The sequence below is a fragment of the Atractosteus spatula genome, chromosome 5 (genome assembly GCF_055471065.1).
Source record: "Atractosteus spatula isolate fAtrSpa1 chromosome 5, fAtrSpa1.hap1, whole genome shotgun sequence".
NCBI lineage: Eukaryota > Metazoa > Chordata > Actinopteri > Semionotiformes > Lepisosteidae > Atractosteus > Atractosteus spatula.
Window position 1 is genome coordinate 48,068,945 of NC_142710.1, and position 21,955 is coordinate 48,090,899.

Here is a 21,955-nt window from a genome sequence, read left to right on the forward strand (position 1 = left end):
CTTAAAATTCTTCTCATGGCTTTCTCTGCGCCGTTTCCCTCCTACCACAGCCAAACAACAGACACACTCACACCCGTCTGATCAAACAACTGTGATCAAAGTACAACAATTAAAAAAGCCCGTGTTTCTGGCAAAAACCTTTTTTTATTTCTACCCTGTGGAAAAAAAAGAATTATGTCTTTTTACGGTCATCTTTCCAGTCGGACTAAAATGTAATGATTCACACTACTGCACCAGAAGAGCTGGGTTAACAGGTAACTTAAAGCTACTAAAAGGGTAAAGAGATCTGAGAATCATTACTCATTACATTTAATTCATCACATTTCACAGTGTTTTTATGGAAATTCTGATCCAAAGGAAAGAGCACCACCTACTGGTCCACAAACACCATTTGCAGCTTCTGATTCCATTAAAAAGTGAGTTAACTAAGTCCTTAAGAGTTGGGATGGAAAGAAAGGTAGAACCAGTATACCCAGTGTCTCTTTAGTTCCAGGAGGACTTATAACATTTAACACCATATTCTTTGATTATAACAACGCCTGCATAGCTCTTTCACATTGAAACATCCGGGTATAAAAATAATTTCGGATAAAAGAACTAATAGTATTGTGAACTTGCATCTTTATATAAACTCAAACACAAAAGTCACATAATAAAACAAATGTGACCGTTTTAACAACCAAACAGTAACAAAACTCCTGGAAAAGTTAGTTGAAGAAACAATGAAAACAGGACTAGGTCAGAACGTTTCAACAAAACATTCCCATTATTTTCCTTTTTTCCTCCAGTGAAAACAAGGTTAAAACATTTGATCTTTGTTTTTTAAAAACACCACTATAGAATGATAAGTTAAAAATCATTTCACCGAGACACCAAAATTACAAGGTTCAAACAGAACAGAGAAAGGATGCACAGAAAGTAATGGTTCAAAAGAGCTCACCTGAGAATCAGTGGGCCTGGTAGCTGCATTACATTCAGAGTCGTCCATCACAGAACCATAAGAGCCAACCACGCATTTAACTGCCCTCATTTGATAACCTGGACCACATGTGGTGGTGCACTGCAATCAGGGAAAGTATTTTAAAATTGTATCAAAGCTGCCACAGGGACCATAAAGCTGATAATATCATTTCAAAACCCTCATTTCGACAGACCCATGCAAAGATTAAAAGATAGAAGTCAAAAATAGATTGGCTAAGAATTTCTAGTAATTTTTCTCCCTGCTAAGGAGTGAGTACACACTTCTTTTCTTCTGCTTCACTAGCTTGAGTGAAATGAGGTCAATCCTCTGTGGCAGTGGTTCAGCTGAAATTGCACACGGTTCATTTAATGCCTTCAAATATACATTTAACATGATTGCCTACTCCATGGTATGTGAATACATAATCTCTGTCACACTTTTGTACTTACTGGAAACTTGCACACACTCACTGCATTTAACACAGAAGGTTTACTTTAATTTGTAACCATAATTTTCATTTTCAGCCCTTGAGCAACTTCTAAGGCACATGCATGGTTTAGAGATAAAAATACAAAGGCATGCGGAATCATAACTTAGAATATACACGCACATCAAGCTGACTTTCTCTTACATCATTCAACAAAAAAAATAGCCCTGGGCTTACAGATGTTCCTGAAAATGAAGTTCTCAGCTCACTCCCAAAAAGCCCACCGCATTGGGAAAAAAGGAGGAACATTATTCAATTCTAACCTGTCCCCATGGTCCAACTTGCCATGAAGCACACTCCTGCTGTTGACATGCTTCTACTGACTCTGGCTTCGACGAATCACAAAATCTGTCATCTAGTCTGTCTTCTCCAAACTGACACCATGTCTGACGATGCTTGTATCCTTTACCACATGTCACTAGGCACTAGAAATGCAGGAAACAAAATTGTATTATTTGGAAAAGGCAAAATTATGAAAAACAAACAAGATTTACAATTCTGAATGGGGGAAGAAAACTGGAAGTTCAGAACTGAAAGCAGTACACACTGCAGATTTCAAAGTAGCCCCTGGCCCAGCGGCAGAACACCACACACAATGCACAGAATGCCGCTGGCTTCACTTACTTCTGACCACTCTCCAGTTTTCCACTGTGGGCACAGAAATTCATTGCATGGCTGGACAGTGAGCTTCTCCCACTGACTGCACCTGCTCTCGTCGTGACCAGCCTCTGCAGATTTGCCGCACTTTGCTGCTCGGCGTCTCGTGCCACCTCCACAGCTTTTGGAGCACTTGACAAAAAATGGGAACAAAATGCTCTTTCAGGGCCTCATCATTATTTCAGAAAAAAAAAATGTTAAAATCAAAAAAGTGATTGGAATCGTGGAGGAAAAAAGCCTTACTTCTGTCCAAGGGGAATATTCCCAGCCTCCAGGGTTACAGTCTCCGCGGCACTCCTCTTTGTTATTAGGCTTTTCTTGACTGTCACAGTATCGGTCATCCACTTTCTCCATTTTCACTGCTGTGTGGATGTGCTTTGCACAGTAAATTTCTAGTGTGCGATAACCTATCCCACACTGAGCTGTGCATTCACTTTTCCTCGCAATGTGCCACCTATTTCAAGATGTAAATTGATGGTTCTATTACTTCAGCATCCAGACAACATGCACATCTATCCTATGCATGTTAACAATGCTTTTTTGGAAACCTTGACACGTGTCAAAGACTAGCTCCTAGCTTTTGACAAACTATGGCTTTGATTCTTGTTTTTGTTTCCCAGGATCTGATCAACTTCGCTGCCACCAACAACAAAAGTACAACATAAGGCACACAGTGAATGTCTTCTAAACTAAAGTACCTTGCAACAAAAATGATAGTTTCTTCTTATTTCTTTTAAACTCTCAATCCTTGTTTTCAGTTTTCCTGAGATCTATAGAACTGGAGGCCTAACTTTGCCATCTTCAAGAAATAATAAATATGTACAGCATATGCTTAATTTAAATATAATCAAAACTAAAAATCCAATTTTTATGTTTTTAAATATAAAAAAAGGAATTACTGCAGTTGCTCCGCATGTTGGAAATATGTGTATAAATTTTAATTAGACACCTTCTCTGTAAGTCACACTCTCTTTTGGGTACATTAAGAATGGCTAGCAAGGTATACAGTACGCCCCTGCTACAGACTCACCTGAGGTCACATTCCATATTGCATGGCTCAGTTATCACCGGGGGTAGTGGAGACCCATGACATCTCTGATCAGAGACGACCACCCGGTCAGATTCTCTGCTGCAAAGAACCTTTCTCTTGCGCTCACCTGCTCAACAAAAACAATTCAGAGCATTATTCATTTCGATCACTTAACTATACAGAACTTTTTTATTTTTCCACTGCCTGGACTCTGGCCCAGAGATCTGACACTGAGCACACGTGTCCTGACAGCCTATGACATCAGAATCTGGAATATCACACCCAAGATGACTGTGCCCACACGGTCAGCGGAGGCTATATTCTGAACTGTAACACTAACCTGCAAAGCACTCTGTGGAAAAGCGTTGCAAAGGGCATAATAACAAACAAAAGATTAATTGATTGATTGATATCTTTAGCATTATTTTAATTAATTTTTTTTACATATCAGTCTCAACAATAAGATACAAATGTAATGGATTTCAAGTTCCTCTCATTTTTCTTTCTCTCAGTATATTATCAGAAAAAGATAAGTACATCTGTATTTTTAGATAATACAATTCCTAGTTTCAGCTAATTCAATAACATAGGTAATGTACTTTACATGTCCTAGAAAAGGTTCAACACCTACTCCTAAACCGGCTGATTTTACAAACAAATTATTTTTTATCCTACATAATTTTTTTTTCTATTTCAATTGCAAAACTACATGTAAAAGAAACAATTATTGACTAAAAGCCCCTTTTGGGTTCTAACTTTGAAGTAGACTTCCACCTTCCACTCATAAACTGTCCACTAAGTTCTTTTTTCCATTTTGCTTGAAAAAACACAGCAACATAAGTGCAAAAGAAAAACTTCAACTAAAATAACACTTCTGGAGCTATGAACATAAGCTTTGAAGTGGAGTTTTTTCTGCTTTTAAAATTGTTTCTTTTTCTTTCCCTCAGCACAGAGACAATCACAGCTTGGTGCAGAGATTGTGGAAAAAAATGGTCTCATGGAGAGTTTTTCTCTCTCATCTATCTGGCTTATCGTTTTCATACATACCTTGGCAAAGCCTGGAACACTCCTGCCAGGGGCCATAAGAATCCCAGAAAAACTGCTGTGGTTTGTCTTCAATTGGAATATTAAATGTGTACCTTACATCAGGGTTGTATAAATTACCCACAGATAAAACCTGTGTAAAGATAACAGTCAGATATTTAAGTTTGCAGAGGATTCTATTTCAAAGCTTTAGATTCTGCTGAGTAACTGTAATGTCTTGGCAAGAAGGGAACTGCAGAAAGAAAACAAAGGAAAAGATGTTGCTTAGTGAAGAAATAAATGTTAGGGCAATGACGAATGCTTTTTATGGAATCTTTCAGGAACAGCTTAGAAAAACCATCTGTCTGCCCATCCATTATCTGAAAGTCGCTCATTGCTGGGGAGGGTTGTGGCAACCCAGAGCCTGTCTGGGAAGCAGGTGAAGAAATATCACCCCAAAATGCAAACACCACACAGAGAGTACCCCTCTGGAATCAAAGTCAGGATCCAAGGGCTGTGAGGCATCGGCTGTGCTGATATTTTTTAGAAAAAAAAAATCTTTAATTTAGCCTTCAATCTCAGAATCCAAGATTAAAAAGTAACAGCGTAGAATTTAGTTTTTATCCAGCCATTTGATGAAAAATTCATAGTAAAGTAAAAAGGGCGAGCAAAGAAACAGAGATGCTTTTACCTGAACAACAATCTCTTCCTCGATGCGGCCAGTGCAGTTAATTCTTTCTACTGCGTTATCAGAGCCAGTATATTCAATTACAGCATTTCCCACTTTAATTTCCCTTTTAAACATGCTTACAACAAACTCCCCATTAAGCAGGTATTCTTCACGACTGTTAGAAATGGCTGGATGAGAGAAACAGAAAAAAAAAAAGTGTTACTGCAATTAACTGATTACTCTTCTCAGAGCCTCACAAAAACATAATACAATCTCATCAGACCTAATTGAAAGCATATATATTTAAAAATGTTCATTTTAGCCCAGAGAGCTTTATGTTTGATTGGTAAATTAAAAATGATTGTACAAAGTAGAATGTTTTTAAATCAATCTGCTGAAATAATGTAAAAATTAGATACGACAAAGTTTGAGAATCTTTGTCAGTGACTGTAATATAAATAAAAACTATTTTTGTAGCTAAGTTTTGGGGCTAAGACATTGTTCTACATTAATTCTTAATGTACAAAGTCTTAGAAATTAATAATTATAGAAACTAAAAGTATTTGTGTTTTAACAAAATTTCCAAAGTATGCAATAGAAAGAAGTACTTAATTGGGAAAAATAATCCAGCATTCCATGAAAACTGAGTGTTTCCTGTTAAACAGCAGTCTACTGCACAAATTCACACTAATGCGATTATGTAGCTAATTTCCTGAGTTACTTTCCCCACCATTTCACCCATCACAGTTATACTGCTACAAAGTCAAACTAGAGTTGAGATGTACCGCTAATGCTGTCTAGTAAAATAAGCATTCACAACGTCCCTGGTCAATAAAACAATTTAGACTGAAAATGCACACAGTAAAGAGAAGCATATGTTCAGCATGCTTTTATGGTTTTATAAGTCAAATCAATTTTCTAACTTTCTTTGAAACTATTTCAAAGAGGAGGTCATAGATCTTAAAAATGGCTGATGGCTTTTGCTTTCCCACAAAGCCCAGTTTAAATTGTCATGCTTGGTTTTATGTCAACAACTTTAATACAACACCACTTAATGCTAGACGCTTATACTACATTTATGCTTCTAACTGATTTCGAGTTCTAATGAGTTTCCTATTTGGCATAAAACAAAAACCACACTAAAAGCACTATGAAAAACCACACTAAACTCATTTTTGGTTTTAACCAGAGGTAATTAGAAAGTAAAAATACACCAATAAATTACAGCCTTTATTTTCTCCTTTCAAGATTGACCAATCATGACACAATCACAATGCTTGCCTATTCATTCATTCATGTTCTAACTGCTTTATCCAATACAGTGTCGCAGGGCACAAGGCAGGATACACAATGGATGGGATGCCAGTCCATCACGCGGCACAATCACACACAAACATGCACACACTCACACCAGGACCAATTTATCCTACCAGTATGTCTTTGGCCTGTGGGAAGAAACTGGAGGACCCAGAAGAAATGAGAACACACAAACTCCATGCAGACAACACCCCACCAACTGCACCCAGGGCACCAGCACCGTGAGGCAACAATGCTAACTACTGCATCCACTGCCCCCCCAATTTCTGTTTATAATTTCGTCAAATTAGACAAAAAGAATTATAATGTAGACTCATAAATAAAAGCACAGTAGGAAGTTGGTACATTACAATGCAAGAGAGTTCTTCTGTACCTAGAAAATCAATCCTGGTAGTAACATGATGCAACTGGATACTCTAAGAAACAACTTAAACCAGTCTCTGCTTGACAGCTAGGCTTTTTCAGGATACGAAATTACTAGGTGATTTCACACAGTTTTGCCTTATACATGTCCTGTTAGGCAGAAGTAAAAGCACAGACAATGAAATAATTAACTGCAAACTAAACAATCAGAATAGAATTCTGTCTTGCTCTAACGGCACCAAGAGCTACAGACTAAATGCAAGGCTCATTCAGTATCATATGCATGAAAAAAGTGATGGTGTTGAAATTGGGTATTCATGGCCCATTCATATTATGCTCAAGATCCTTACCAAGGTAGTTGTCATCTTCTGGTTTCCCTGAATAGCTGTGCTGTCGCACGTCTATGTTTGTAGCACCACTAGGGATTCGTACAACAACATTATATCCTGAAAACACAACAATGGAAGTTGTGAAAACAAAACTCAAAAATGAAAATTAAAATCTTTCAAAAATAAGTTAGAAAAAAATAGATATCCCTTACCATAATGGACGGTATTGAATGTTCCTGCAACTGTTTTACATGAAGAATTATCACCACCACAAACGCCACACTTATCTCTCCTTGCTTTTGAATTCAGAACGTGATCACACCCAGCTTGCTGCACAAAAAGAATAAGTGCATGGTCACACTGTGTAAGAAACATACACCTCTGTGTACAGTTTAATATATATTACATTGTACAACTCTTTTCACTCAATGTTTTTATTTTTAAATTCAGAATCACAATGTTATGGTAATCAACTGAAATTTTAAAAATTTCAAGCTAATAGTTCACTCCGATATACAAAGCCAAACAAAAATTTTTACCCCATTCCAATGATGGAATGATGTATACATGATATATAAATGATGTTTACACCTTTTTAAAGAGGATCTTTAGTTACAGAAAAGTTAAAGAAAAAATACATTGAAAAGCCAAAAATTAAAAATAAGTTATGTGCTATGTACTTTACTTTACTTTATATTTTTTATTTCATACATTATGAGTACAATCTATTTAGCAGTATAAATGGCACATTAATTACCTTTCTTGATTAACTGAATATTATCTTTGGGTTTATTTTTATTTGGGAACCTTTCCAGTAATGAACATGAAGTATCTACTGTCAGAAAATGGTAACATTTTAGATGTGTGCTATAACTGCATAATGAAAGTCTCGTCTAAGCTTTAGAGCTGGAGAAACTAGTAACTGGAAAGCCTCTCCAGGTGAAATATATCGATTATGAAAACCCCAATAACTTTGTTCACAACAGTGTCTGTTATTCAGGACCTAATCTCATCAACAAATGGCTAAGACAAAAACACAGTTTTTCTCATTTGTTGCAAAGTAAATTGTTTTTTGCTTTCTTACCCGACAAAGACCTTGGACGCAGATGTCATTAGTGTCTGGCCCACAAGGGGTGCCATCTATAACTCTGTCCCTGAGCTGATAATAGGCTGTACTTCCAGCAACTCTGCAAAACAGCTTGCAGCGGTCTTTCATTAAAACTGTTGAAAAAAAAACAAAAAAAGTCATTAAACTGTAAAAGGAAATGATATGATGGGTCTCCCAAATACAAGGAACCTCCAGTAAAGATGTAAAAAGGTGTTAATGAAAAAGACTCCTGTTGACTTACTTCCACTGTACTTTGGAACCCAACGCACATTTGGAGGTAGACCGTTAATGTTGAAATGCCTCCTGTCAAAGGCACCACACTGCTCTTCCCTGAAGTCTTTCTTTTGCTTGGAACAAGGCTCAGAGCTGCAGGAGCGGAACTTCATTCTGCGCCCCACACAGTATTTGCCACCATTTCTCGGCCTATAAAATCATGGGATTAAATAAGGGATCATGGGATTGGTCTCTGTTACAACTGTGGCAGTAACTACAGAATTACAGCTTCACCTGCACACAAGGCATGATTCTCTGCAATACCTCTGTTATAACTGTGCATATGGGCCTATTCTGCAATATCTCTGAGTACATCCATCTGCTTTCTGTTATAACTCTTATAACCTTGTGCACATGTGAAATTCTCAGTGAAAAAACTGCTTTTTATTTAGCAAATCTGACTTGAACTTGGCTAAAGCACAGAAAGCCGTACTGCGGATAAGTGTGCAACACTTTCACTGCTCAGAGTCTTCACGAGGAAGTGACATGGACAAAACAAACTTCTGGAATTTGAAGGAGTGCTTACACTGGTCTGTTGCATTCTCTGACTGCAATCTTTATGCCACCCCCACAGGTTCGGGAACAGGTTCCAAAAGGACTCCATGCTCCCCAGGCTCCTTCAACTGGTGCGGCATCATGCTCCTTTGCAATACACAGCCCATGTCTGCAATGCTGTGCAGAAAAAAAAATTAGAAAGAATGCGATGACTTACACAAGATAAAACAACTACAAAGAAGCTCAGTTAAATTTAACGGTAATATAAATGTATTTCAAATTTAGGTCACAGTTCCTGAAGTTGAAAATTAGTTTAAACGAAAAGGAAGTGGATAGATGTATTTTGCACATTAAACATGCTTCCAAGAGAAGGGGCATAATGTTTTTTAAAGAATGTTTATCAAGTAACTACAATCATATATGGGAACTGTATTGCTGAGATTATTTGCTTCAATTTAAGCCCTGAACAGGGCATCCACCGTCTACTGTATACTGCCCAAGAACCTGCAATAAGTTTAAGGGCACATCCATTCCAGGAGGAAAAGACCCCTAAATGGGCGGTGAGATTATTAAAGACATTAAGCACGAAGGAACCACCATGCTTTGCTTCTGTGAAAAATATTGGGGAAAAATGTTGGGCACTATTTTGAATTGTAAAAAATTTAATTTTTTCAGAAGCTTTCTGGGACACAACCTGCAATGGGTTAATAAAATAAGCTCTTGCCATCTGTGTGGCTCAGTTGTAGTGCTGTAGTTTGACTGCCCTATAAGTTTTCAAGCAGGAAGCTAAGCAGGATGCATAAATCTGAAAACTGCTAATTAAAGAGGAATATTTACTACACAAGTAACAAACAGGGCAATCTTAATTTGCCTGTAATGAATTCACAAAAATACTTCATTTTAAAGACTAGAACAGTGGAAACAAATGTCAGGCTTTATGCCGCAACACAACATTTTTTTTTTAAAGAACATGGAACTTTGGTTAAACCTTCAACTCCAAGGTGATAATCAAAGTGGGAAGATTTAGTCATACTATTCGAACACATCTCAGAACTTTAAGAGGCGCTCAAGAAAGTGAGTGATGTTGTTAGTCACATACCTTTCCTGGGGAACACTCTGTGCCATCCGCCCAGGGCATGTGGTGAGTGCGACATCCTCTCTGCACCCCGTCAGGACTCGTGCACCACAGCCTCCGGCACTGCGTCTGTCACACACCAACAAGACACTTGCCAATCAAACAAACACAGCTGCGGTATACTGGCATGGTACAGGGAATACATATCAAAGTATCTCAGCATTAGAGACCTTGAAGTTCAATGCGAAGGCCTTTTCTTTCATTAGTCACTTAAACAGAACGAAAGACACTAGAACTAAAATATATAAACTAAAAATGAGCAAGAATTGCAATATTAGGAAAAAGAATTCACATGAATTATTGCAAAGCCCCAGTCTTATATTATTCCTGTCTAATGCCCCTTATTAATATGTGTTTTGGGATACTGGATAACCTTTTGATGACCTGTAACATGAACAGATGTTTCACATCTACCAGAAAGGCATTATATAACATATTACACAACATATATCACAGGCATTATGTTGGTCATGCCTGGTTACAGATTTTGGCTGAACTGCTGAACTTACCTTTACATGCATTACCAAAGAGTTTTATAAAGGTCGAAAATAATAAATACAGGAGTAGCCTAAACAGGCACCCCAGCTTTGTTTGTGCTGACAGCAGTGAAGATTTGCCATTTTTAATACAAATAACGCCACTACACAGGACTTAGCAATCACAGGACAGATGCACGAGAATAAAAATTCATCATGGGTACTACAATCATTTCCATACGGTCACTTACCATGTACGGGCACACCTGTGTTCCAGGTCCAAAAATTAATTCACATTGTCTATTAACACTGTATAAGCGTCCAGGAAGTTGCTGAGGCAGATAATATGGTCTAGATACTGGCTCATCAAGCAGGCATTCACCATACCCTGTACTAATAGAAATAAAAAGTGACTAAACTGCAACAGCACAAACCCTCAAAACTAAGACACAGTGGTAAAGAAACTGTATAATTACAAAGCAAAATATTTAATTTTAGCAATTACCAAAACATCTGAAAATCACTGGATTTGGCACTACTTCTGATGTAATATTTTCTCTACATATAAAGGAGAAGATCTTGCATAAAAAGGCTAATTATATAGTACATGCGCTTTCAAATGTATGAATCTGTTGTTTGCATACTCAAGAAATTCTGTTATGTATTTTCTGCTGCATTTCGACCACATCCACGGGTTTGTATAGTAGGTAAGTGTCGGTGCCATTACATGCTGTTGGTTTTTCACACCATCTTCTTTACATTTGTTACTGTCATCATGAGGCATGTTAAACCTAAAAATATCAAAGAAAAAAATACATATCTTTTGAATCCCTCATTAAATTACTGTTCGGTGTTTTCTTTCAGAATCATATCAGTTAGAGATTTTATATAAGCTTTCAAAAGGAAGAAAACTGAGCTGTAGCTTGTGACTTAGTGAGTGTAAGGCAATGGCCAGCAACACAAATTATTAATCAAATTTGCAGCCTCGAGAAACACATTATAAAGCATTACACTGAGACACATACACTGCTTAAAATGTCAAGAGCAAGTCACTAGCAGCTGCCATTAAGACCACATCAGTGATTTGATCCACCATTTTCACATTTGTACTGTTTTAGGTTTCTGTGCCAAGAAAGTCAGTAACATAATATCTTAACTCAGTAATCTCAAGGGACTTTTTTACATTCAAGTCCACTCAACCAGGAATAAATGAGCAGTAATTTCCAATCCCGGGCAACAGCACTTAAATCTAACTAAAACAGAACTTTAAGTTAAAGTAAAGCACATATTATAAGAACACTCGCACCATACTTACACATGACCGAGCTCATGTGCTATTGTAAACGCTGTGCTTAGTCCATTATCTTCACTGATGGAACAACTCCTGTAAGGGTCACACACAGTGCCTAATTCTGCTAACCCTACAAGAAAGAATCATGAAATTTAAGTTTGTCTTTACTCTTGCCAGAACAAAAACTGAAGAACCAACAGTTCCAACAATACAAGACCAACAATACAAGTACTTTAGATAAAGGATAGACATTATCTTTACTAACCAAAAAGGGATACTCTGTTCAAATAAGAAAAAATATCCAACCACATGACGTCTTTTTAATCCATCTGTTCACATATTTCAGGAGGAAAAATAAAATCTTACCCAATGTATCACATTTATCACGTGCCCTGCAAATATCCTGTCTGAAAAAGAAAAAATAATAGTTAAGTTACTCAAAAAGACTTTACGATCACAGCTCGTACCAGTGGTTATTTTCCCCCCACCTGTCCAAAAATATGGTTAATGACCATGTTTTCTCAGCAGCTGGCAAATGAGAATACAAACAGGAACCCACGCTACTGTATAACTAGAGGATAGTATTTTGAAAGACAGAAGAAATCCACTGAAAACGAGCCATCCCAGTCCATTTTAATCAGTAAGTCAATATGTCAGCCCTAATTAAAGTAACTTGCGTGCATGGCCTGCATTCTAACTGTTTATTTGTGACCTTTCTAACAGTTTCTTCTGGAGGTCAGTGACCTTGGCTGTGTTTGAGATTTCCCTCTCTCGGGCCTTTCTGGAGAAAGATCTGGGACCAGGGCCAAACTGTATCTTCTAAGTACACCCCTAACATTATTTGTAGTATTCTCTTTTAGTTACACTGTCTGTTTACCTTGTTATGAGGATAGCAGTGTCATGATGAGAAAGGTGGTTTTCGTCAGGCTGATTCTGAGCTTGCTGCCAGATGCAGAAGTTCTTTAAAGTGGTCTGTGCATTAAATGAGATTATAGGACCATCCTAATGAATGAAACATATTTAGAATGAGCATTTTCTAGAAGAATCAGCATTTTTTCTTAATGTTGAATGTTTTGATTTTTTTAAATAAAGTATTGGACTTACCAGTTCATTTGTTATAACAACTAACTTCACAACAACAACATTAATAAGATTTCCAATGCTCGGATCTTTATAAATAGAGGATACCTGCAAAATAAGTATGCAATATATTTAGAAGCTCAAAAGGTGATTAAAATATATTGATACCTATATATGTATGTACTGAATGCAGGCAGCTTTATTTTAGCAGGGATAGCAGGCTAAAACCTTGTACACTTTAACTCTGCAACTGCAGCAAGTGCATGAATTAAGTCTGATGTTCCTGGGAAAAACATGGTTCACTTCACCGCTGGAGAAACTGCCTGTTGCCTCCTTTCCAGCAGTGCAAGCTGATGCCTTTGCCAGAATTAAAATTTAGGTCAGCTGGCCTCCTGCATGACGAGCTACAATCGTGTGCAAAGTTTTTAGAAGTCAGTCCGGCAATCCACACATGCAAGACTTTTCTCTTCGATTTGCAGGTCACACATTATTTAAAAATGTGCTTTGTGCAAATGCGCATCACCTATTAAATTGCCAAAAATTAAAAAAAAGGCAACAAAAAAACATGAAGACTTACAATAGACATTAATGTCAGAATGTAGTGCTGAAGGTTATTCCCGTGATGGTCAACCATCTTGTTGTCTGCCACCACCATGACTTCAACAAATCGAGGGTATGAGAGAAAACGTTTCGATCTCCTGTGGGCTCCTGAGTCAGAGGTATGGTTGCCATTCCATTTCTTCTCGCCTGTGACCAGGTCACCTGTAGGTATCCTGCCTCGTAAAGTTTCCAAATCTTCAAACATACTGCCTGGATGTCCTTTCTTCAGTTTTCCTTTAAATCTTCTATGTCTATGTTTGTGTCCTTAAAAAAATATTGAAATGAATCTGAGTACTGATCAAAGAGATTCATATTTAAAAGCGCATGAAAGCAGAGTCAAAATTGTCTTTAGCTATTTACTCTTTTTGGACATTTCAAAACATGATTTAAATTTCTAACAAAAGACAATTTAAGGTTATATACTGTTTTCCAGATTATTAATGGCAATTTTTGCGGGTTTTGAAAACAAAACAATCCAACCTTAGAAACAAGAAAAATGTGCCGTTGTTTTCTTTGTATTTTCAGCCCAACTAAGCTTAACAAAACTGATCTCCCTGCCAATGCGAAAATTACATTTCAGAAATTACAGTCATTATGTGCTCTTAAAGAAAAAAAAACATCCTGAACAGGCTAGGCCCCCTGACATAATATCTCCGTCTTACCTGTTTTCTTCCCAGTGTTCAAGGAGAAGTTTAAATAATTAATTTGATTTCTGTTATAATGATTCAGCACAATTTACAGAATACATAGACAAGAAAATGGAGCTCAAAAGAAGCTCTCATTGGGAACTGCATTGCTCCAGAGGCCTTGGAAAAGCAGGAGAGGGAGGTTCATGTTAGGTGAGTCTGGTAAACAGCCATGGTACTAACATGGAGCCAAGCATGTCTCCTCAAGAAAAAAAAATGAAATCAAATTTCTAGTATTTGTAGGAATTTAGGTTTTAGTAAACACTAGGCAACTCTAAAGTACTGAACACTTAAGACCAAGACCAGGCAGTAGTCCATTTTAATTGCTGAAGTACTTGTCATTACGAGATTATTACCCAAATTCTTAATCAGTACTATGTAATTGCTGCTTTCCTGTTCATATCAGCCAACATTATTGTAACATCGCCCCGAGAACAAGTAGATGGAATCTTTACAAACAGGTGTATAGCATATCGTCTCCCTCCCTCTGTGTGTTTCTTACCATGATAAAGCACTCCATCTTTTCACTATTTTGTCAATGAACCCCCATCTTTTCCACGTGGTTAATATTGTTGCAATAAAAGCACCGACTGACATATTATAGCATCGATAAATACAACGCAAGCCTTGGAATGTAAGGAAATGGAAAGCTTTGATTCTGTAGTGGATGGAAGGCAGCAAAATAAAATTGGTTGTGATTAAAATACTACCAAATCTCACTCAGCACTGCAGATGGAGAACAACAAACTGATCTTTCCTTCTACATATCCCTTGAACCACTATTCATAACACATTTGCTTGTTTAAGACATCTACAGCAAGACTCAATATTTTTTTACCGACCATTATATAAAGAGGGAAATGTCACATGATAACATAAAGCAGCTGTTAATGGAGTGCTAGTAAATAATAAAGCAAAAGAGATATGGCCTCTCATTTTATGTGTTGGATTAACACCATCCAGAATTTATCTCACAGAAACTCAAATTTAAATTACTGAAGACTGTATTACTTTTCTACAATACCTTAATAGTACTGGATGGATTTTCTGATCTTTGTACTGTAAAGGTTAAAGGAAGTTTAAGTGGCAACAGGCAAGAGGCAATGGGAATTTGAACCAATAAACAGAGATTGTTTGATACCATACTTTATCTTCTGCATAAAATCTGCTTTCCTGTTTGAGATCTGCAAATGCATACTAGGAAAATTATTCTTAGAAAATAAAAGTCATCATGTCACATTTTTCAAATACATTAGTAGGTTCTGACAGCTGCATTTTATTCTCATTCAGAATTTTTTTAATGCATTCTTTAACAAATAATATTATCATAGCCCAAATATCTATTGTAAAGATCAAAAACAGTTGTAACAAGTTTCAATGAATACAAATCCTACTAACATTGAGGAGTTTTAGACACAATATTATCTAAAAATAAAATTAATTTGCTCCTGTTTATTTACTGCACTGAGTGCAGCTTCTACAATACGTTCTTGCATGACATTATATGAAGAAAGGGATGGAGGGCAGATTTTTAGTTCTCATAATGTAACTTTGTGTTCTGTTAGTAATAGATCTTTTTAAACACAGTCTAATCACTTCATTCACTATCAAAGTGGAGAGATGACGACCAACTTAAAGCAGTTACAAACCAAATACATACAAAACTTAGCAGGACTGAAACTTGTTTGGCTTTATCCTAAGGTGACAATTTATCAACAACTTCAAGGCAAATTCCAACATGCACATCACATATCTCTTTAAACCTGAAATAAGACAGTGGGAGCTCAGGCAAGTATCTGAGAAATACAACTCTGTAGTGACATTTGCTATATTATTAACATTCATAAAATAAAGCAGCTTCTACTCCTCCAATGTTTCTGCAGGAGTGTTACAGGAGTTTCATTCTGGAGAAAAAACCTACTGTATCTAAAACGAAACAGCATTCTAGCCAGTGACAAACCTGTAGCTGCAAAACAAACACTACATCGTTCTGAACAGACAGGACAAAAAAGATAAATGTTTTCACTTCTATTTTTTTAAAGAGCAAACACATTTTGCCAGCACACTATATTACATGTTCCACTTATCTTGAAAACTTTTAATTTCTTCAGTTCAAAATGGACTGAATGACCCCATCCAGCTTGCAGACCTTTCTCATTATCTAAAATGTTTGAAATTCCTACAGTAGGCTCTTCTTTCATCTCACTGAAACTTTCACACTGTCCACAAAGCACCTGACTCTTGATAAGTGACTGTTTTGCTTTAACATTATGGATTTAGCTTGGTAACTGAATTGTGAAGGGCAGTTTTAGTCTAATTTTATCCTCCTGTTCAGGTAAGAGGGACATGTGATATACTTAACCAAAGTGAGGCACAAATGAGTATTGAAGTGAGAGGAACATTCTCTGTGCGTGTTCAATCCATTGAAGACAGTGAAAATGGTCATGATTGCGTGTCATTGCTTATGTTTCGTATCACAAAAATGCATCAGTTCAGATCATCAACATGCATTTACCTGAAACATCACATGTATTTTTGTCCCCTGCTGTTTTTTTCACAGGAGCATCCTTTCTGTAGACAAGATGAGGTTTGTTGTGTTCTTCTTCATAGTATTTCCCATCGTAGCTGTGGAGAGGTTCTACAAAATATTCCCCTTCAGGAGACCTAAAAGTGCCAAGCTTTGGAAACAAAAATGGGTAAATAGTTTTGCTTAACTGATCAACATATGTGAGCTGGCACTTGAAATTTTGTTTATCCTACATATCCTGCACTATCAGCTTTAAATACAGCTGTAGTTAGAAATAGTTCAGAAATAAAAAAGGGACAGGTGCTATTTGTATTTTGTGAAGACTGTACTTTTAAACTTCTGTCTAGTAAACAAGCATGCTTGAACATCAAAGTCATTTGTACACCTTCCAACTTAGATCAGCACTGCCTGAATGCCAAAACTGAGTCTCCACATTCGCTAATTCAGGAAGAAAAAAAACTGGTTCTCTGCTGGGCTTTTATCACTACTGACCAAGTAAACAGAAAAAAGCAGAACGTAAATAATACAGATCAAGACACTAACTTGCACACAACTCAACCAATAAACTGCGTCACAGTAATAAAGGTAATCAGTTTTAGCCTTTTTACACTCATTACAAGTAGTAAAGTTTCGACATGCAGTTAGAATTGTTCTTGTAAACAATCACTTATTTTAGGAAACTGTTTTGTTTGTTTTGATTGCATAAACAAAATAAAAGTATCGTGTTGGACTGCCACATTAATATCCATCATTTTCAAAAATTCTTTTAAGGTGGTTTTATGGATGATAACATTACGCCTTGCCCTATTCAAAATATTCACCAGTGCAATTCAATCAGAATATTTGTACACCCTAAAACCTAATTGATTTACATCGGTCATAGTGCACGACTCATACTCGCTCAAAAAGGGATACCCTGAATTTATCGTTTAAAAAAGATTGTTGTGTCCGTGCAACCGGTTCCTTAAAAGAGTCACTGCTGGGGTAGTTAAGACGGGACCGCCCACGCAAAGACATCCCAAACAATTCTTACCAGGTAAACAAACTAATACTACGCAGGCATCTTCAACGAAACGCATTTGGCGAGTCGTGTTGACCTACTTGTAACTTTTGAGAGAGACTTTTTTTAAAGAAGTGCATTCCTTGTCTGTTCTATTTCTGGAGCACGTGGGAAACTCGATAAAATGGAAATCATTACTGTTGATAAATCAGCGCAGTTACAAGGTCTGTCTTGGGGCTGTCCCTCTTTGGAAGGATGGAGGAAAACAACTTTTTTTTTGCAATTACTTGGGTAAGTACATAATCTCTCAAAAATGAATGTTAAAATGTCTTCTAAAACTGCACTAAAGCTAAACACAACTAAATTTCTGAGTTCAAAGGCAACGGTAGCTCTGTAAGTGTCCGTTACGTTGCTAATGTGTGCGCATCAATCAGCCTAAGTTTTACTTCTTACACTAGTGAGGCTTTTTCAACAAATTGTTTAAACCTTGAGAGATTTTATAGATATCACTTTAGATAATACAATCCAGTAGTGCGCAGAATTGGCCAACAGCTTTTCAAGAGTCTCCCCTCCCACAAAATCCCACTCGGGTCAAATTGACGTCATATTGACAGTGGTGCTTTCTCTTGGTGTACATGTAACGTCATCAGCTGCAGTTTTTTTTAAAGAAATACGACTTATTGGCCAGTACATGCTTGCACATCTGTATGTGGTGAGCATAAGTGCAGTGCAGTTTTCAATTTACAACAGATTTCCATGTAAGTGTATGCTTCTTATCATAAAGGCGCAATTACGCGCTACAGAAAGTAATATTTTCTAATTTATACTTTTAAGATCGTAAGACTGTGAAGCAACTAGTCGATGGCAACAAAGAAAAAAGGCATTAAGTATATTAAAAGGGTCTTTTTACACTTTAGAAATAATGTGGTGGGGAAAAAAATATTTAAATGAGCCCCTACTCACCAATCCTGAACAGAGGCTAATGATTGCAGTGTGTTCTAGTTTTGCGTTTACGTGCCCTTTATAGAAACAGTGCTTGTAATCGGTATCTTCTTCTTCTTCTTCCCCATCTGATGAAAAATCCGTACGGTTATTTCTGAGTACTCCCAGTAACGTGACCGTGTAGGAGGGTGCAATAAATCCAGAGTCGGGTGTGAGGTTAAGGTGAAAATGCTGTCCAAAAGCCGATATTCTGTAATGAATTTGCGATTCAGACGTGGCCCAGGGATCAATGAGGTTGCCTGAGCTATCAATGCTCCGTTTTCTCCTTTTGAAGTGCATGCTTGTGGGCACTGCCTCGCCAGATTCATTTACCCTTTCAGGAGTCACTATCTCAAACACACTCAGCTGCTCCAGCAGTTTTGCTGAAAACGGGAGAAAAAAGATTAAGTGGACACGAAGTGGTCACACATTAGACATATTTTCAATTTGCAAGGATTATATTACTTTGAGTTTTTCAACTAAACCTATAAAACAATATTTTGTAGCCTGAATATCCTAGAAGTTTGCAAACAATGTATGCTACATACTTAATCATTTAAGTCCAGAAGAAAATCAGACATTCATCCGTTTTCCCCTGTAAGCATGCGTAAAAATGTATTTGGATAACTTTACCTTGTCTTGCATTTAAGATGGGTTTCCCTGTAGTTGTTGCTGCTACATTCAAGAAGTCTGGGAGTAGTGTTAAAAATCCCAGTGCCCAAAACACAAGATGCATGATTATCCGCCTTATTTAGAAAGCAACCCTTATATTACAGTATTCCTTCTACCCCTCTGTCAGATGGGCTTCGGTTAGAGCTCTTGTCCCAACCTTCACAGTGTAAGAGAGTGCTTCATCCAGCTTGTTTTATCTCCGACTCGTAAGTGATAGCTTTTGTATCGGTGATTTGCGTTTTATCGAAAAGCTCTCACGTAATCTCTGGTGAACATGCATAATGTAAAGAGGGGTTCAGGCACAGACAGTTCTGGTGGGATACTTTCCCCCCAGCACAGCTTGACTCAGAAAAAAACTCAAAATGGGCGGGATTAAAATCTTCTTGTGTTATACAGCCAATCCCGGGGCTCAACCATAGTAGGAGACTGGAGTTATTCTTTACCCAAATGTGCAGGAAATTATATCAGTAAATAACAGGTTGCATTGATCTACACATTGGAAGGTGCAATGAAATATCACGAAAAGATGCAGTCTTATAGGTCTAAGAAAGTCTTGGCTCTTTAGATGTTTTAATTAGGGGAGTTAATGGAAGAAAAACGAAGCCGTTTCTTTCACCTGTTAACACATTTTTAGCAGTTCAAAGACGCATGATTTGAAAATACATCACAACAAAAGGAGTCGTTGTGGAATTCCTGAAAACACAAAAAGTGTGAGCTTTTATACCATCGTAAAAATGATATAAACTTATTAAAAGAGGGATACGACGGACTCCAAGATTAACTAGTGAATACACATCAGGTGAAAGAGAAGTAGTAACTAAAAAATTGTGTATTGGATCTACAGTGTGTGTCCCCAGTGTTAATTTGGAATGACGCCGGTATTTTAGCACCGTCTTTTGTAATTGTAATGACAACAAGGTGTCAAGTCTTCTCTGGAAAGCGCTATATAATTTAAAAACCGTCAGATGTTACATGTTTATTAAATTGTTTATTTGTTTGGGAAACGCCCATATCTAGGGCGACGTCCAAAACACTTAATTCGTCTTGAAATACGAAAGAAATCGTACGTGTGGAGGAATTTCTAAAGTTATCTGAAGAGAATTACATAATTGATCATTTCCCCAAAGATAACTTCCCCTTTCCTCACCCAGGGGCTCGGATAAATTCTTACAGTGCGCTATCAGAGAACTCAAGGATCACTGGTTTGTTTCCAACAGATGGCCACACAGAAGTAATAGTTAAGGTCCAAACATTTTGATAGGAAGGATTGTAGGCAGTGTTTACTAAAAATCATTTGTTCTGATCATTGTGAAAGGCTCGTCATTGTGATAAATTGTCCTAGACAGAAATGAATGGACTAATATTCCTGCGAGCCCTTTTATTTTCATGTGATTTAGGGAATACTTTGTGCAGTGAATTTAGATTTGCTTTTTAAAATAATTATTTTGTTAAGCCCAAAACCCTTTAAAAACCTTATTGAGGAAGGTCATTTGTCAAGATTGTAAGATGGTTGCTCACTTATGGGCAGCAAGTTTATTTGTTATATTAGTGACCTTTTCAAATGTATTTTCTTGAAGTAGTTAATAGCTTACAATGATACCTTTGCTGATTATTATTAAGATAAAACTCAATCTTTTTACCAAATATAACACGTTTATTTAAATGTTTTACTATTGACGTGTTCCCCCAACAAATCTGTGAAAAATACTGCATTCGTAAAAGTAAATTAAATTAATTTGTTTTGTTTTTTTTAAATTCTGATTGCTTTTATTACAACAGCTTAATGTGTAAGAAACAAAAATATTGTGTCTTAAAATAATTTGAAGGCAAAGTGTTTAGCATTTCTGTCAGCACTGGGGCCCTGGTTCAATTCCAGACCTGGGCTGCTATCTACATGGAGGAACAAGTAATAGGTTTATTCCATGCTAAAAAGAGAAGAAAGAAAACACAACGTTTCGGCGGCCGTGGAGCCTTCTTCAGGCGACGCACCTGAAGAAGGCTCCACGGCTGAGACGTCTTTCATCTCTTTTCAGCATGGAATAAACCTATTACTTGTTCCTTTGCAGCCTACGCATGCTGATGCAGCTACCCACCTGAACATCTACATGGAGTTTGTATGTTCTCCCCATTTTTGCATAGGTTTTCTCCAGGTGCTCTAGTTTCCTTCCACAGTCTGAAAAAAAAACAACAACTTACCAGTGGTAGGTTAATTGGCTTCTGGGAAAATTGGCCCCAGGTGTGCATGTCTGTGTGTCTGCCTTGCAATCCTGTTGCTTGTGTAACGGTTCTTGGGGTTTCTGCCCTTGCCACTCCTACCCTGCCAGTTCGTCCCTCACTGCCTGGGAGCGAACACAGGTCTCCGGCATCACGCAACAGGGGGCTTGCCAGCTGAGCTAAAGGAGACCTCCCTCAGCCCGGGCGGCTGAGAGCTCTGTTATATGCAGGGGCGTATTTGTTATACTTACCAGGATAGACTCCAGCTCCCCTGTGACCCTGAATTGGAAGAAGCGATTAGAAAATGGATGGATGAAAAATTATTCAATAAATGTAGTAAAATATCATGACACACATTATGGGTAGGTGGGTGTGGTACTTCATAATTTCTCAAAAAAATACTGTTTACCTGATTTGTGTGGAACTTTATTTGCTGTTTGTATAATTTTGACCATTAGAATGGTTAGATTTAATATTCATAGAGTTATTTTGTGGAATTTTGCATACGGTATTGTTAATGATTTTGATACATATCAGTGCATCTTGTCATTGATGAATGAGGAAGATACAATACTAAGTA

General features: G+C 37.3%; 1 protein-coding gene across 2 annotated transcripts in view; it reads right to left on the reverse strand.

Moving 5' to 3' along the window:
• adamts9 (ADAM metallopeptidase with thrombospondin type 1 motif, 9) overlaps positions 1-19,225 on the reverse strand; it is a 56,381-nt gene extending 37,156 nt beyond the window's left edge. For both annotated transcript variants that reach the window (XM_088916322.1, XM_088916323.1), the window contains exons 1-23: positions 19,123-19,225; positions 18,472-18,872; positions 16,497-16,659; positions 13,273-13,559; positions 12,720-12,803; positions 12,493-12,617; positions 11,982-12,022; positions 11,640-11,745; positions 10,969-11,115; positions 10,576-10,717; positions 9,813-9,917; positions 8,745-8,890; positions 8,187-8,368; positions 7,922-8,058; positions 7,050-7,167; positions 6,859-6,954; positions 4,850-5,016; positions 4,183-4,312; positions 3,136-3,262; positions 2,349-2,559; positions 2,073-2,237; positions 1,712-1,873; positions 941-1,060 (exon numbers count right to left, since the gene is read on the reverse strand). In XM_088916322.1, coding sequence (XP_088772448.1) covers positions 941-1,060; positions 1,712-1,873; positions 2,073-2,237; positions 2,349-2,559; positions 3,136-3,262; positions 4,183-4,312; positions 4,850-5,016; positions 6,859-6,954; positions 7,050-7,167; positions 7,922-8,058; positions 8,187-8,368; positions 8,745-8,890; positions 9,813-9,917; positions 10,576-10,717; positions 10,969-11,115; positions 11,640-11,745; positions 11,982-12,022; positions 12,493-12,617; positions 12,720-12,803; positions 13,273-13,559; positions 16,497-16,659; positions 18,472-18,872; positions 19,123-19,225 — 3,465 coding nt within the window. The remainder of the gene's footprint in view (positions 1-940; positions 1,061-1,711; positions 1,874-2,072; positions 2,238-2,348; positions 2,560-3,135; positions 3,263-4,182; positions 4,313-4,849; positions 5,017-6,858; positions 6,955-7,049; positions 7,168-7,921; positions 8,059-8,186; positions 8,369-8,744; positions 8,891-9,812; positions 9,918-10,575; positions 10,718-10,968; positions 11,116-11,639; positions 11,746-11,981; positions 12,023-12,492; positions 12,618-12,719; positions 12,804-13,272; positions 13,560-16,496; positions 16,660-18,471; positions 18,873-19,122) is intronic.
• Between the last annotated feature and the right edge of the window lie 2,730 nt (positions 19,226-21,955).